Genomic DNA, 15,976 nt, shown 5'->3' on the forward strand with positions numbered 1-15,976 from the left:
TTTTTATCAAAGAATAGAAAATTAGAGAAAATAAAAGAAAAATTCTTAGAATTAAGGCCATCGAAAAAAAAAAGAATTTTTCATTACATCATAAATATCCATATATTATTATATTATATTTTTATTTATAGTATAATTTTTTAATTGAATTAGTCTAATACTAATCTTATTATTACTCTACTTTTTAAAACAATTTTATTCTCAAGGTTGCAAAAAAATATAAATCCTAATAAAAATTATAATGAATAAAAGAAACCAAACAATTGTAAAATAATATTTTTTTATACTATTGCTAAAAATTTAAAATCATAATCAAATATATCGATTTTATTTTCTAAATTTATCAAAAGAGTGGTACAAACATCCTTCTTAGTTGTTTAGATTTTGTTATTAATATCTCATTTATCGTGTAAATTACAAGATATTTGTAAACATAGTTTCGTCGTTATTTTTTTTTAAAAACAAATTCGTTTACAATAAATCAGATTACGCATATCTCTATTACATTTGTAACCACACAATGAAATAATTACTAGAATATAAAAATGTGAATAGTTTTTAAAAAATATAAAAGTAAATATAGATTTTAATTTAAAATAATATTATATGACTAACAAATGCTATTATTTTTATTAAATATTTGAAGAATAATAATTTATCTTTATATTTACAAGAGTTTTATATACAATAAATATAATTTGTACATATAATTATCAAAATTTGCATATATAAATTAATAAAATTTATTCGTTTCTCTTTAAAAAAATTCTAAAGAAAATCAGGAATATACAAATATACAATGCTCCCCTTAGACGGTTAGACCTTGAGTACAGGGCAAACGAGAAGGTGAGAGAGTCGTGTTGGGGCTTTACACGTGGCACGAATTAATTGGTCATGGCACACAAAGTGTTCTTCAGAACTACTCACAAAGTCGCAAGTTTCAGGCACTCCAAAACTGAAATCCCAAGGGATCAGTCAAGCAACAACCTCATTTCTCCTCTCTCCCTCTCAACTTAGTGCGGGGCTGCTGTCGGAAGAACCACCGTCGGCGAGCCAAGCACCACCGTCTGGCTCCAGTGGCTCCTTCTCCACCTTCCCTCGGTTCCGTTCGCACCGTCCGCTGCAGAATCCACTACTAGCTGCGGCAACCCGTCGCTGTCTCGTGCTCCGTCGCGATTCCCTGGAAACGCCGCTGCCACCTGCTTCTTCGTCGTTCGAGCCCACTCTTCGCGATCCCAAGGGAAGACCGCCGCAAGGAGTGGAGCTGGTCTTGCCAAGATCGGAGAAACGCGCCGGAACCCTCCGCCACACCTTCGAGGTTTTGTTTGGATGTGGATTTGAAAATCTGGATCTAAAATTGTTGATACATTCTGCAAATTTGTTGTTGAATTGTTTGTTGAATCTGAATTTGCATCGAGTTCTTCTTCTTCTGCATCCATGATTTTTGAAGTTTGGCATGAATTTTGTTGTTGTTGCTGAAATTGTGGCACCGCATCTTTGTAAATATAACTTGACAATGAGGATTGCTGAATTGTTGTTTGAACTGCCATTTCTGTTGATTTTGCTTGTTGCTGCTGTGGTTGGACTAGGAAACAGAAATCTGATTCTTCTTCTGCGTCTTCTTCATCTTCTTCTTCTTCTGTGTGAGCTGGAATTTCTGTTTGTATTGCATAATCTGAGTGTGTTGTGATCTGCTCGTAGATTTGTTGCTGACTTGCTGTGTGATGAGTAACTAAATTTTCTGCTTGGTGATTCTTCAAGTTGCTGTTGTTGTGATTGAATTACCAAAATTAAAATCTGAGGATTCTCCTTCTGCTCCTGTGGTGTGTTGTTCTCCAAATTGTAGAGCTGTAGAAATTTCTGCTTCAGGAGTTGTTGAATTATCTGCCTCTGGTTGTCGTGAATCTGGAAAATTGGAGACTGCTGGAGTTGTTGATGATCGTGCAAGGTTGCACAAATTTTGGTGCAAGTTGCTTGAATTTCTTCAAGTATCTTGGTCCATTTTTGATAATCTGAATTCAAGCTTTGTAAACTAGTTTGAATTTGATCCCAAATCAAATCCGAGGAATTACCATGGGAGTTTGGTATGGTGTTTAATGAAGGCACCATTTGATACGAAGTTGTATCAAGAAATAGAGAACTAGATAGAAAATCAGACAAAATAGAGGAGAAATCTCTAGAATTAAGACGAAAGAGGAAAAATAGAGTTTCTCATTACATAATGGATATCCCTATATTATTACGTCATACCTCTATTTATAGTATAATTCTCTAATTGGGCTAGTCCAATACTAATCCTATCAATATACATCATAAAATATTTTTAAAAAATGTCAGAAAATAAAATACAAGGCAAACTCTTTTGTTAAAAAGGTTAAAGATTAAAGAATAAATAAAATATTTTGTTTTGGTTCAAAGATTTTTGCATCTACACAGAATAAAAGGTTAAAAAGGTATGTTTAGTTTACATTGTCCGAGCTCACTTTTCTTCCTCCCTCACTGTTGGTTAACAAAGCTGCTTCAATTTATGTTTATTTTGTTAATTTTACTGATTTTGGGTCACTGAAATCTGACTCCAAGTTGCTGATTTTTCAATTTTTTTAATTTTTGCTTATTTTGTTAAACTTCGAAGGATGATGGATGATGGTGTTTTGTTGAATTTTGTTAAATTTTCTGAAATAATGTTGTTGCTGATTTTCTAAAATAATGGTTGATGGTTCATTTGAATGATTGTGTTGAGTATTTTTTGCTGAGTTAATTTATGGGAACTCTTAACGATGATTATGATTTGCGATGAGTAGTGTTTTTGTTTAGTTTAAAACTTGCATATTAATGTTTTTTTTTTTGTGGTAGATCATTGTGTGTTTGTTTGATTTTTGTAGTTATAAACTTGGAAGTTGTTTATAAACTTTTAGTAATAGATTATGAATGATTTATTACATAAAATTATAAAATTTTAAATTTTATTAATTTAAAAATAATTAAATTTAAATATTTAAAATTATATATTAAATTTTTAATAATTTTATATTTAATTAAACCGGTTAAATTTTGATTAAACCATTAAATCAGTCAATCTATCGGTTCATTAACTGGTTTGGTTCATGCAACCTTGAAAAGAAGAAAAGGAGGAGAGAGGCGATGCTTGTGTTGTCTGTAGTTAGTTAGTTACTCTCATAAACTTCGTTCCGAAGGCAACTCATTTCCAACACTCACACTCACTCCAACACACTTTTCTTCTTCCAACTTCAAAATCCCACTTTTCCTTCGCCATTTTCCCATTCCCACTCCTCATTCAATCAGTTATCTTTCTACTTTCTCCTGTAATGTAATTCCTTTTTTTCTGTTTCTATAATTGGTTGATGATCAAGACGGTGTCGTTGGATTGTTCAGTTGATTATGATGATGATGATGATGCTTGATTAGGTTAGATTAAGTGTATTGATCAAAATTGTATCTTTTAAGTCCTTGCTGGTTAATGGGTCAGCCATGTTACACCATTTGCTTTTCTTGAAATTAGGACTTAGGAGTGCTACTTTAATTGCAATTGAGAATTAGGGTACAGGGAAAGAGCCAAAGAGGGTTACTTTGCAACACATGTTCCCTCTGCATCGAATCCTATGCTTCTGTGTTGTTAAGAGTTGAAGCCCTGCTTCCTTGTGCGGCTGGTTTAACTTTAACTTGTAATTGATGCCTGAATTCTAGGATTTGACTCACTGAAGAAGGAGAAACAAAGAATTTTTGGATCAGATCTATATGTAACTGATGCTTGTTCTGTTGCTTTCCATACTGAGCTGTAGCTTACACAATCTTTTTCGTTTTGGATGTCAGTGCTTTCTCCCTTTGTGCTTTCACAGGTTAATTTGTTTTGTAAATTGTGTTCTACAAGCTACTTGTTGAAATGTGCCTCTCAAGTCCCAAGTTGCATTTTTTTTTGGGCTTTTTCTTCTGTTGTTGTTTTCTGTTCTGTGTAATGGTTTTCATTTTGAAATGCTTGGATATGTTTTGTATCTTAGTTATTTGCATTTGATGTATGTACAGGGTCTGTTTGGTTGCCAGCAAAACATGAACTTATCTTCTCTATTTTTTTTTCCTTTTTCGTATTTTTAATATATTTTATATTTTAATAAACTTAAGCCGAAATTGATCAGAGGAGTGAACTACTTGTGTTTGTTTTGAATGCTGGTTTGTTGCTTATTTATAACCTACTGAATTCCGCTTTGGGGATTTGTTGGGATTGAAGGTTTCCTGCAGCCAAGTATTGATTTGTGAATTCTGAATTTCTGATAAATTGTGCGATTTATAATTTTTCAGGATCTTGAGAAAATGGATTCTGAAGGAAGTGAAAAGGAGACCGTGGTTACTCAGGTTAGCATTGGTGGATTTGACCGTGAGGTCAGAGCAAATGATCTTGTGGTATTCTTGGAAGAGAAAATTGGAATGGTAGATAGGTGTCGCTTGAAGACCTCTTGGACCCCTCCAGAGTCATATCCAGATTTCAGCATCATTGATACTACACGGGTTAAAAAAACTGATGCCTATCAGAAGGTGGAGCCCCATGCCTTTGTGCATTTCGCAATGTCGGAATATGTAGCTGAGGCTCTTAATGCTGCAGGTCGAGGTGATCTAGTTTTGAATAACTCGCCATTGAAAGTTAGTTGTGGTCCTGAAAATCCACACTTCTTAAGGCAGAGGAGGAGAAAGACAACTCCTTTTAAGATGTGTGATGTACTTGTTGAAATTGGTACTTTAGTTAAACCTGAGGAATTTGTAGTCGCTTGGAGAGGACCTAACAAAGGGGTAAACTTTCTAGTGGATCCTTTTGATAGCATGTGCAAAGTTTGTTTCAATAAGGACGTTGTATTTGCATTCAAAGGAAAAGAAACAAAAGCAGTCATAAAGTGTGATTTTCAGGTGGGATTCTTGGTGAGAGACATAAATGAGATAAAGCAATATAAGGATATGTCATCTTTTGTTGTTTTATTGCACCTTGCTTCAGCTCCTTGGGTTTGGTATAGAACTGCAGATGATGACATTGTAGAATCTCCAATTGATTTGCTTGATGACGATGATCCGTGGGCTAGGACCACTGATTTTACACCAAGTGGGGCCATTGGTCGATGCAATTTTTATAGAATTTCAATACCACCACGCCACGGTGCAAAATTGGTTAAGGCCATGCATTACTTGAGAGCTCAAAGAGTGCAAGATATTTCACTTAGGCGACCACCTAGGGTACTGGATGAACTAGATTTTGGTGTGTCCATGTCAGATCCTTTCTTCTGCATTCATTCACAGAAAGGTGTTGCTTTTGATGTTATATTCTTGGTTAATGCTGTCTTGCACAAAGGTATAATCAATCAACACAGTTTGTCAGATGAGTTTTTTGAATTGCTGAGAAATCAACCTAAGGAGGTCAATGTGGCTGCGCTGAAACACTTATGTTCATACAAGCGTCCAGTGTTTGATGCAGCTAAGAGGCTGAAACAAGTCCAAGAATGGTTGCTCAGAAATCCAAAACTTTATCAGAACTCGAAACAGTTAGATGATGTTGTTGAGGTTAGAAGACTGGTCATCACTCCAACTAAAGCCTACTGTATACCACCAGAGGTTGAACTGTCCAACAGGGTTCTTAGAAACTACAAAGAACTTTCAGATCGTTTCTTAAGGGTCACCTTTATGGATGAAGGCATGCAAACAATCAATGCGAATGCTCTTAACTATTATGTTGCTCCCATAGTGAAGGAAATCACTTCAAACTCCTTTCCGCAGAAGACACTAATTTATAGGAGGGTGAAGAATATCTTGGAAGAGGGGTTTCATTTATGTGGCCGAAAGTATTCATTTTTGGCCTTCTCTTCCAATCAACTGCGGGATCGTTCTGCTTGGTTTTTTGCTAATGCAAGCAACGAAACTTGTGATACCATAAGAAATTGGATGGGAAAGTTCAAAATACACAATATTGCAAAATGTGCTGCTCGGATGGGACAGTGTTTTTCATCCACTTATGCAACAGTTCAAGTTGCAGATGGTGAGGTTAACTATCGTTTGCCTGATATTGTAAGGAATAACTATGTTTTCTCCGATGGCATCGGTATTATTACTACTGATCTGGCAGGGGAAGTTGCTGAAAAGTTGAAATTGGACAGTGTGCCCTCTGCATATCAGATCAGATTTGCTGGTTTTAAAGGGGTAGTAGCCTCTTGGCCTGCCAAAGGGGATGAGCATCGGCTCTCTTTAAGGCCTAGTATGGACAAGTTTTCTTCTAATCATAAGACCTTGGAGATTTGTGCCTGGACTAGGTTTCAGCCTGGATTTCTGAATAGGCAGATTATAACATTGCTTTCAGCATTGGATGTATCAGATGAAATATTTTGGCAAATGCAGAAGGCAATGATTTCAAGGTTAAATGAAATGCTTGTGGATGCCAATGTGGCATTTGAAGTTCTTACGAAATCCTGTGCTGAGCATGGAAATGCTGCAGCAATAATGTTAAGTTGTGGTTTCAACCCCCAAAATGAACCTCACCTTAGAGGTATGTTGACTTCCACACGTGCTGCACAGTTATGGGGACTCAGAGAAAAGTCTAGGATTTTTGTATCTTCTGGCCGGTGGTTGATGGGTGTATTAGATGAGTTGGCTGTGCTTGAACAAGGGCAATGCTTTGTTCAAGTGTCTACTCCCTCACTTGAGAATTGTTTCTCAAAGCATGGGTCAAGATTTTCAGAGACAAAGAACCTTCACATAGTGAAAGGTTTGGTGGTTATAGCAAAAAATCCTTGTCTTCACCCAGGTGATGTAAGAGTTTTGGAGGCAGTTGATGCTCCTGAATTGCATCATTTACATGATTGTCTTGTGTTCCCTCAAAAAGGGGACAGACCTCATACAAATGAGGCTTCTGGAAGTGACCTTGATGGGGATCTTTATTTTGCCACATGGGATGAAAATCTTATTCCACCTAGTAAGAGTAGCTGGATACCTATGGATTATACTGCACAAGAAAGCCAACGTACCAACCGTCAAGTCACTACTCGGGTATATGCTTTTCTTTCCAAACTTTATCTATGAATTTCCTCATTAACTAGCAGTAGTGTGCATTATTGTCCATGGCCCATGGTTAATATGAAAATTTTAATTTCATTTCTGTGTGAATTTCTGGTAAGAACTTGCATTAATGAGATAATATTTCATATAGGGGGAACACTGTAATACCGAATTGTGAGTAAACTAGGAAATAAAACATAGTATGTTTTTAGCTTCATGTTGTGTGTGTTATGTTGCACATGTTTATGTACGGACTTGCAGAGTCTTCTGCAACCTTGATCTAGGATATGCTTTAAGTTGGTTTTTCTCATTGCCATTTTTTCTGTTAACGGTGTGACTCAGCAATTGAAAACTGTCTGTCTTTCATTCTGCAGGACATTGTAGATTTTTTTGTCAGAAACATGGTCAATGAGCATTTGGGTACCATATGCAATGCACATGTTGTACACGCTGATTGCAGCGAGTATGGTGCCTTGGACGAGAAATGCATAAAACTGGCTGAGTTAGCAGCAACTGCGGTTGATTTTCCAAAGACTGGGAAGATTGTTGCGATGCCACCTCAATTGAAACCAAAATTGTACCCTGATTTTATGGGCAAGGAGCCGCACCAATCCTATAAATCCACAAAAATCCTTGGCAGACTTTACAGGAGTATCAAAGATGCCTATGATAAAGAAATCGATGCACCTGATTTGAACTATCCAACAGATGACATACCTTACGATACAGATCTTGAGGTTCCAGGATCTGCTGATTTTATTGCTGATGCATGGGAAAAGAAGTGCTCTTATGATGGTCAATTGAGTGGACTTCTTGGTCAATATAAAGTGAAAAGAGAAGAAGAGGTTGTCACTGGGCAGATCTGGTCTATGCCAAAATACAACAGTAGGAAGCAAGGGGAGCTGAAGGAGAGACTCAAACACTCATATAGTGCCCTGAAAAAAGAATTCCGGAACATGTTCGAGAAATTGAATTTGAACCCAGATGCAGGAGAATTAAGTGACGAAGAAAAGAATCTGTTGTATGAAAAGAAAGCTTCGGCGTGGTATCAGGTGACATATCATCCTGAGTGGGTAAAGAAGTCCCTTGAACTGCAATTCAAGTCCCCAGAGAGCCAGGAGCCAGGTAGTTTGGGGAATGTGGTGATGCTGAGTTTCCCCTGGATTGCTGTTGATTACCTTGCTCGCATGAAGATAAGGCATCGAAACTTTGGAAACTTCGACTCCACTAGGCCAGTTGATTCCCTGGCAAAGTACCTATCCGAAAGGTTATAGTCTGGTTTTACTTGATCCCGGCAATAAGACCACTCTGCCACTTTGAAGTATGTTGGTGAACATGCGTTCACTGTGAACAATATGCATGTGTTTCTTAATATTGTGTTTTTGTTTGGTGTTTCACTGATCAGTTTAAGTTTCTTTGCTTTTGAGGCAATTTGTATGGATTGCATTTTGTACTGCTAGTCCTGTTGTGCAGGATGTTATGTATATAGACTGAAAGTGAGTTTGTGTAGATTTCAATATGTGAAATTTCAACTTGTATTGGGGAATCCTTTACATTACACCAAGTTCAATTCTCATTGAGTTACATGACTCGTGCTTTGAGCAGCCTTTTTCTTGAACGTCTGCTGTGTGCATATGTGAATTGCATAAGTAGTATGTTTCTATATTGGTGAACCTGGTAATTGTGGAAATTCATTAATTGAGTACCATGATATGGATGTGAAATTTTGTGCTCACTGCTTGTTCCTAAGGGTGTGTTTGGCATTGTGTTCCCTCTTGGGGTTGAAAATTCCTATCACAAATTGCACTTGATAAGATTTGCATAAGCAGCATATACAATTCATGGAGTTGCCATAAATTGCTAATGCTATTCATTTTATAAAAGCATCCACTTCAAATTAAAGCTCAGATGCTTAAGGATAATATTATGTTATGAAATTTTTGCAAAAGAATGAAGCACAATCAAAGAGGTCTATCCTTGTACAATGATATTTGTAGAACCACTAAATGTAGTTTCCATTGGTAAGTGGTAACTCATCCAACTGCTGAAAAGATTTGGAACATGTAGAAAGTGAAGAAAATGAAAAGTTGAGTGTGTGGTAACTAATTTTATTCATAACAACTTTCAATGGTCTAAATAGTAAAATTCTGATCTTTATTTTCTTTTTCTTCTTTCCCACTTCAACTTCACTTTCACACTATTATTATTATTATTATTATTATTATTATTATTATTATTATTATTATTATTATTATTATTATTATTATGTATAGCCATATCACTAAAATAATTTAACTCTTTGCATAACTGAAAAAAATTTGTATGTAAAAATTATATTTTTGGTTGACAGTCTATAAATCTTTATACAGACAATGTGTTAGTTAATGCCTTTAAGATATTGACCCAGTATAGAAAGAAAGGGTGTATGCAGTTTTTCCTTATTGAAGTGACCAATATTAAGATTATGATGTTCATTGTAATATATATCCTTATGCATCAATTGAGAAACCCCTTCTTGTTTCATCAAGAAATAATGTTATTTCTAAACTTCATGTGAGATTTATTTCAAGCTTCAACTTAAACCTAAAGATAAAATATATTAAATAAAATAAAAATGGATAAAAACTGCAATTTATTTAATAGTTGTGGATTAGATGAGTAAAAGTGATATAATAAATTGAGTGTACAAATAATATTCATTTTCATTAAAAAGCTTATATCATAGCAAATACTTTATTATTATTATTATTATTATTATTATTATTATTATTATTATTATTATTATTATTATTATTATTATTAGTAGTAGTAGTAGTAGTAGTAGTAGTAGTAGTAGTAGTAGTAGTAATAGTATACTCGTTTTAAATAACAAATATTTTTTGTTCATAATCAGTTATTTCAAATTCTTATATATTTCAAAGTTAAAAAATATTATATATACACAAACAATTACTCGCTATATATTTTTGTTTATTGACGTAAAGCATATGTAAAATAATATATTTTAATTTTATAAGAAAAATTATGCATCTAAACTTTTATTTAACAAGTCTAAGTGTCTAACTGAATTAAAATAATATATTTTGTTTCAGTTGAAACAAAAATATAAATAACTAACTTTTACATACATATTCTGCATTTTTCTTTTCTTTTTTTCGTCCTTTTTTTAACGTTTTTTCCTCTTTTTTCTTTCACATTATCATTATCATTTTTTTCTTTTTTCTTTATTTTTCTTTCTCAAAAAAAAAAAGAACAAAAAAAATATATAATTAAAATAAAAAAAGAACAACAAAAATGAAGTCAAATAAAATCTTGTTAAAAAACTACTGTATTATATTCAGAATCTTGAAAATTTTCGATTAAAAAATTCTTATATTATATTTAAAAAATTTTAGTATCAAATTTAAAAAAGAATAAACTTCTAAAAATTTATATTTTGGATAAATTAGTCTAAAAAAAATACCAATAATGTCTTTTAAAATAACAAACGTAGATCAATTAGTTTAAATTAAGGCTTTATACCTAATAAGAACTAATTTGAAGGTAATGTGTTCACATTTGCTATCCTAGAGAACTTTATTAATACTTTTTTTAGGAACTAATATGTCAAAAGTATAAATCCTCAATAGTTTAGTTGTCACTTTACTCTCTAAAAAACTATTGTGTCGCAGTTTACAAATTTTTTGTGTTATTTTTCTGTTTTATATTTTTTTGAATTTTTCCTCCTCTTCGTCCTTCTCCTTTTTCTTATTTTTATAATTCTTTCTATTTCACATTTTTAATTCTTTTTATTTTATCTTTTAAGAAAAATAAAAAAAATCAAACAACAAAAGAAGAAAAAATAAATAAAGAAATTATGCAACTTTTTATTTTTTTATTTTTTTGACCATAAATACAAATTTTTGAAAGAAAGATACGTAACTTTATAAATAAAAATACATAAATTTTGTACAAAGAGAAAAAAAGAATAAGAAGAAGCAAAAATAAAATGCAACATCAAATTCAAAATCTTGAAAACTTTTGAGTTAAAAATAAAAAATTTATGTGTCATGGTTAAAAAAATTTGGTATTATTTTTTATTTGAAGAAGAAATGTGATTCATGTGCACGTGTGTGAACAATTTTTATTTGATTTGGACCAACTTAATTAAATTTGATGAATAAAATTACGTAAATATATAACGAGACTGATAAAAAACATCTTCAAATAAACCACAATTATCTATAAAAAAAAGAGTTATCACCAGATAATGGTCGTTGCTTAGTTTTTTGGTTATTTATGGAGAAAAAATGGTTACTAAAAATAACCTACATTATTGGTTTGTTACTTTGTTAGCTGGCTTTTTTACTTAATTAAATATATGAAAAACTTTTATTCCCAAAATCGCACCAACTGAAAACGATCCAGAAATACGCATGCCCAATTCGTGGCCGGCGACCAAGAAATGGAGTTTGCCATCACTTCATGGAAGATGCCAACGAAATGGAGCCGGGACAGCAGCTTTTCACATTTCGTTGCTGCCATGCACGAAATGGGTGACATCTGGGACGGCGGCCACGAGTTGGCTCCAAATCAGCTGCAGCGCACTTGAGTTGGACCACTTCTAGTGTACTGGACACGAAATGGGATCGTGGTGTGCCTATATAAACGACGCTGGATGAACAACGGAGGAAGCCATTCTGTATCCATTCTCCTCCTACTCTCCAATATTCTCTCAAGTTCACAAGCTTCTTTCTGTCTTAGAAATTTTTTGGGTATTTAGTTTGGTTTGTTTTATGAATGGCTTCTGAGAATGTGTATTTAATTATATATCCCAATGGAAAAATTTCTCATACAGCAGAAGGGATAACATTCGTTTGTGACGATCCATTATGGATAATGATTCCGCCACAGACATCGTTGCAAGATCTGAAGAATCTGATTCTGGTTCATACCAGAATGGTTGGGAAAAAAGAAATCACAAAGCTGACTTACAGGATGCCGGTTGCAGTAGCAAACTCGTTTGCATATCAAAAAATGTAGATAAAATCTGATCAGCAGGTGTCGATGATGTTCTCTTATCATCGCAGCATAGGTACGATATATTCGTTGGAGCTTTGTATGAATATTCAGGATATTGGCGGAAGCTCGTCTAGTTCCAATAATGTGGAAGGGGTGAGAAATCTGGGAGCGGCTGATTTTGCACCGGGTCCGGATATAAGTAGGGCCCGTAGTCCAAGCTTCAATGCGTTTGTTGTGCGGGAACAAAATGCAAATCTACGGGAACCGCATCCCTCCCCTTCAACCTTACTTAGGTTTGATAGGCATCCCGATGTTGGCATTGCCGAAACTTCTGATGAGGATGACATTGAAGAATTTAGTGGTGATGAGGAAGAAGTCGTTCCGGAAACGCAACCTCTGCATCGCGACTTTGTTCCTCCAACACCTGTTGAACCGGTAGGTGGAGGTGTATCCTCCAGCACACCTGCACACTACCTGTCCTTGAATCTTGGAGCAATGCATTCGAGTAACGCAGAGGACAGACCTAGCAGTTACGCTCTGTCAGGGGAGATGGAACTCGAGATTGGCTTAAAGTTTCTGAACCGAGAATCAGCGATGCTGGCAGTCAAAAACTACAACATCCGTAGGAGTGCAGAGTATAAGGTCGTAGAGTCGGGCCAAAGGAGGTATGTATGTCGATGCAAGAAGTTCGGTGATCAATGTCGTTGGATGGTCCGGGTTGCGAAGACAAAGTCTTTCAGATTCTGGGAAATTCGAAAATACGATGGGCCTCATAGTTGCTTGGCAAGCTCAATGTCTCAAGACCACACTCAACTAGATAGCAATGTTATTTGCCAGCACATTTTCCCCATGGTGCATGCTGATGCGACTATTTGTGTAAAGGTGTTGCAAGGGTCGGTAGAGTCAGCGTACGGGTACAAGGTGTCTTACAAGAAGGTTTGGCACGCAAAGCAGAAGGCAATCGGAAGGATCTATGGTGATTGGGACGAGTCCTATGACCAGTTGCGTAGATACTTCAATGCACTCCAAGCTTTTGTCCTAGGTATTCGTTGCATTTTACTTTCGTATGGTCTTTGCTATTCGTTGTCCATTTACTCCTTAAAAGAAATTGACTAAGTAAAGCATTGGTTTACAGGGACAATTGTTGACCTACAAACGGTTTCGTACTATGTCAGAAACACACTTGATCGTGATAGCGTCATGTTTCACCAGGTTTTCTGGTCGTTCCCTTCATGTGTTCAACCGTTTAGGCATTGCAAGCCGCTGGTTTCAGTAGATGGAACATATCTGTATGGAAAGTACGCTGGCACCCTTCTCATAGGCATAGCACAGGATGGAAACAATAACATTCTGCCCGTTGCCTTTGCCCTTGTCGAAAGAGAGAATACAGATGCATGGTACTTCTTCCTGACCAATTTGAGGAGACATGTGGCGACAAGGCCAGGAGTTCTGCTTATCTCCGATAGACATGCTGCAATAAAGGCGGCACTGGAACGTGAAGGATGTGGCTGGGAGCACAATGTTTACTGTGTACGACATATTGCCTCCAACTTCGCAACAAGTTTTAAGAGTAAGGAAGCCAAAAGACACCTGGTTAATGCCGCTTATTCAAAGACACAAGAGCAGGCACAGTACTACCTTGAGTTAATTAGCAGCGAGGATCCCGTAGTATCGCCGCAGATGATGGGTTAGATACGAGGTTTAGAGCCACCTAAATGGCTCCAGCACCTTGATGAGGGCCGACGATATGGTCATATGACGACCAATCTTTCTGAATGTATCAACTCCGTCCTGAAAGGCACTAGAAATCTACCCGTCTGTGCAATTGTCAAGTCTACCTACCATCGCCTAAATGAGTTATTCGTCGTCAAGGGTCGACAAGCACAAGCGCAGATTGCAAGCGGTCAGGTGTTCTCACAGTTCCTGCAGAAGGCCATATTAGCGAACCGTGAGGGAATTTCTCAGATGCTAGTGACTTCGTACGATAGAGCCACAACCATATTCACGGTCGACGAGATAGCTGCTGTAGGGGTGCAGTCTCGGGTGAGGCTTAACCTTCATGCTCGTAGATGTGACTGTGGTTACTTCCAGGCTTTACATTACCCATGTGCTCATGCTCTAGCCACTTGCGCCTACGCAAGACTAGATTGGCAACAGTACGTTGACTTGGTATACCGGGTTGAGAGCGTGTTCTGGGTCTATGAAATGGAATTCAGCCAATGCCGGATGAGGAGATGTGGCCGCCTTACGAAGGACCCCGTGTCCGTCCCAACCCACTCCTACGATGTACACTAGAAGGATGTCCGGTGTCGACGAGGTTTCGGAATGAGATGGACGAGGTTGAGCCCGGACCCGGTAAGCGATGTGGTCTTTGCAGGCAACCAGGACATACAAGGCGACATTGTCCCCACGCTTCTGCAGCCTAGAATGCCAGCAGCTTGGTTTATTGTATTTTTCTTAGCAGTTATTTCAGTTTTATTGCACTAAGGAATCCTTTTGTTTCTTGTTGGTTTGTTGACTTCGGTTTGGTTTGCGTGTGTTGTTTATGTAGACAAAGTAATATCATAATAAAATGACGTACGTTCATTAATAATAATACATGATGGAAGTAAACGAACCAATACTTAACACAAACAAATAGAACAGTACCTAATGGTACGAGTACATAATGATACATAAATGGTAAAACATATAACAACGGATGGCGACAAGATAAATAGGCGGTAACACACATAACATAGAATAGCTAAAAGAAAGCTAGTGGTGCTCGTGCCCTAGTCTGCCGCCTGTTCCACACGGAGGAGCTCGAGTGTCCCGGCGGGGACGACCATGATATCCCTCGTCCGCGTCCAGGCTAGCCTCAGACCCAGTGTAAGAAAGCCATCGGCCCTGCATCTGCATAGTATCGTAGGGTCGAAGTGCAGAGCCAGTTGTGTCACCGATGGAGGTAGATCTCCTTCCCGTAGGCGCATGCTGCATCTCAGTGTCGGATCGGGGCAGGGCGAGTGCAAGATCTGTTGGTGTATGAGGGGATGCTTGCTGAGGGATGAAATGATCCAAACCGTCAAAAAACGAAGAGAAATTTGTCCATCCAACTCTGTCCATAGAATCAATTAAGTCCTGCGTACCTCCCTGTGATGAACCGCCAACCTCATAGCTGCTCTGATATGGCATAAATTGTTGCATGGAAGAGGGCTGGGCAGTCTCCGCTTGAACGAAAGGTTGCGGGTAGTAGTAGTCCCCCGGAACTAGAGGAGGCTGTGGTGGAGGATGGTAAGGCATGTCTGGCTCAAAACCGGGTCGGTCTTCCTCCGGTAAATCCGGCCTATCCTCCCCAGGGTCAGCATGTTCATCAACTCTGCCTCTGCGAGGACGCTGACGACGATGGTCTCGGGGAACCGGCGGCAGATTAACCACGGGTCCCCTTCCATACTCTTCTGGTGCACCTGCGGGGACAACTTCCTGCCTCGGATCATGGAATGCATCAGGGGCAGACAAAAACCTTATTGTTCTTTCGCAGTACCACCTGTAGTAATCTTAACTGGGACGCAATGTATCTGCACGATCAATGTGCAGCCTGTATGCATCACTTCGCCGATTTGCCCATACCTCAAACCACTCGGATAGTCTAACTGGCCACCATCCGTCATCATTGCGGGCTGACTGTCGATGGAAGGTATCAATATTAAGTGGAGGGTTTGGAGGTCCTTGCTTTCCCCCAAATTGACGCAACACTCGGTCAACATTCAAGATCTCAATCCACCTGAAAAATATGAGAGGCACAACGGCAGTATAAAAATCTCCATGTGGATGGCCGAGAAATTCAGCCGAAACTCTAGAGAGAATCCGTGGATCCATGTATGGTTGCCAAACAAACTACACATAAAAGAAACCACGTCACGTAAAAGCATATACACATATGTTGGTAACA

At 37.2% G+C, this 15,976-nt stretch overlaps 2 protein-coding genes across 7 annotated transcripts; both read left to right on the forward strand.

Moving 5' to 3' along the window:
- The first annotated feature begins 819 nt into the window (after window positions 1-819).
- Window positions 820-8,662, forward strand: LOC112707887 (RNA-dependent RNA polymerase 6). Of its 6 annotated transcripts, none has more exons than XM_025759898.3 (3): window positions 820-1,318; window positions 4,315-7,035; window positions 7,419-8,662. In XM_025759898.3, exons 2-3 carry the CDS (start codon window positions 4,327-4,329, stop codon window positions 8,316-8,318), a joined length of 3,609 nt encoding a protein of 1,202 aa, XP_025615683.1. In that variant the 5' UTR covers window positions 820-1,318; window positions 4,315-4,326; the 3' UTR covers window positions 8,319-8,662. The 6 variants fall into 6 exon arrangements, with proteins under 6 accessions (XP_025615683.1, XP_025615684.1, XP_072057633.1 ...); XM_025759899.3 differs by lacking the exon at window positions 820-1,318 and adding an exon at window positions 3,148-3,426; XM_072201532.1 differs by lacking the exon at window positions 820-1,318 and adding an exon at window positions 3,153-3,826.
- A 5,138-nt stretch (window positions 8,663-13,800) lies between these two features.
- On the forward strand, window positions 13,801-14,471 carry LOC140174754 (uncharacterized). Its single transcript, XM_072200265.1, has 2 exons — window positions 13,801-14,214; window positions 14,262-14,471. Exons 1-2 carry the CDS (start codon window positions 13,801-13,803, stop codon window positions 14,469-14,471), a joined length of 624 nt encoding a protein of 207 aa, XP_072056366.1.
- Window positions 14,472-15,976: the final 1,505 nt, after the last annotated feature.

This window comes from Arachis hypogaea, chromosome 8 (genome assembly GCF_003086295.3).
Source record: "Arachis hypogaea cultivar Tifrunner chromosome 8, arahy.Tifrunner.gnm2.J5K5, whole genome shotgun sequence".
In the NCBI taxonomy this organism is placed as follows: domain Eukaryota; kingdom Viridiplantae; phylum Streptophyta; class Magnoliopsida; order Fabales; family Fabaceae; genus Arachis; species Arachis hypogaea.

Bases quoted from the DNA above. Each gene is read 5' to 3' on its own strand.
- LOC112707887 (XM_072201530.1), top strand. From the start codon at position 3,825: ATGTCAGTGCTTTCTCCCTTTGTGCTTTCACAG. The intron at 3,858-4,314 runs GTTAATTTGTTT...ATAATTTTTCAG, and splicing joins CTCCCTTTGTGCTTTCACAG to GATCTTGAGAAAATGGATTC. The intron at 7,036-7,418 runs GTATATGCTTTT...TTCATTCTGCAG, and splicing joins ACCGTCAAGTCACTACTCGG to GACATTGTAGATTTTTTTGT.
- LOC140174754 (XM_072200265.1), top strand. From the start codon at position 13,801: ATGACGACCAATCTTTCTGAATGTATCAACTCCGTCCTGAAAGGCACT. The intron at 14,215-14,261 runs GTATACCGGGTT...AATGGAATTCAG, and splicing joins GGCAACAGTACGTTGACTTG to CCAATGCCGGATGAGGAGAT.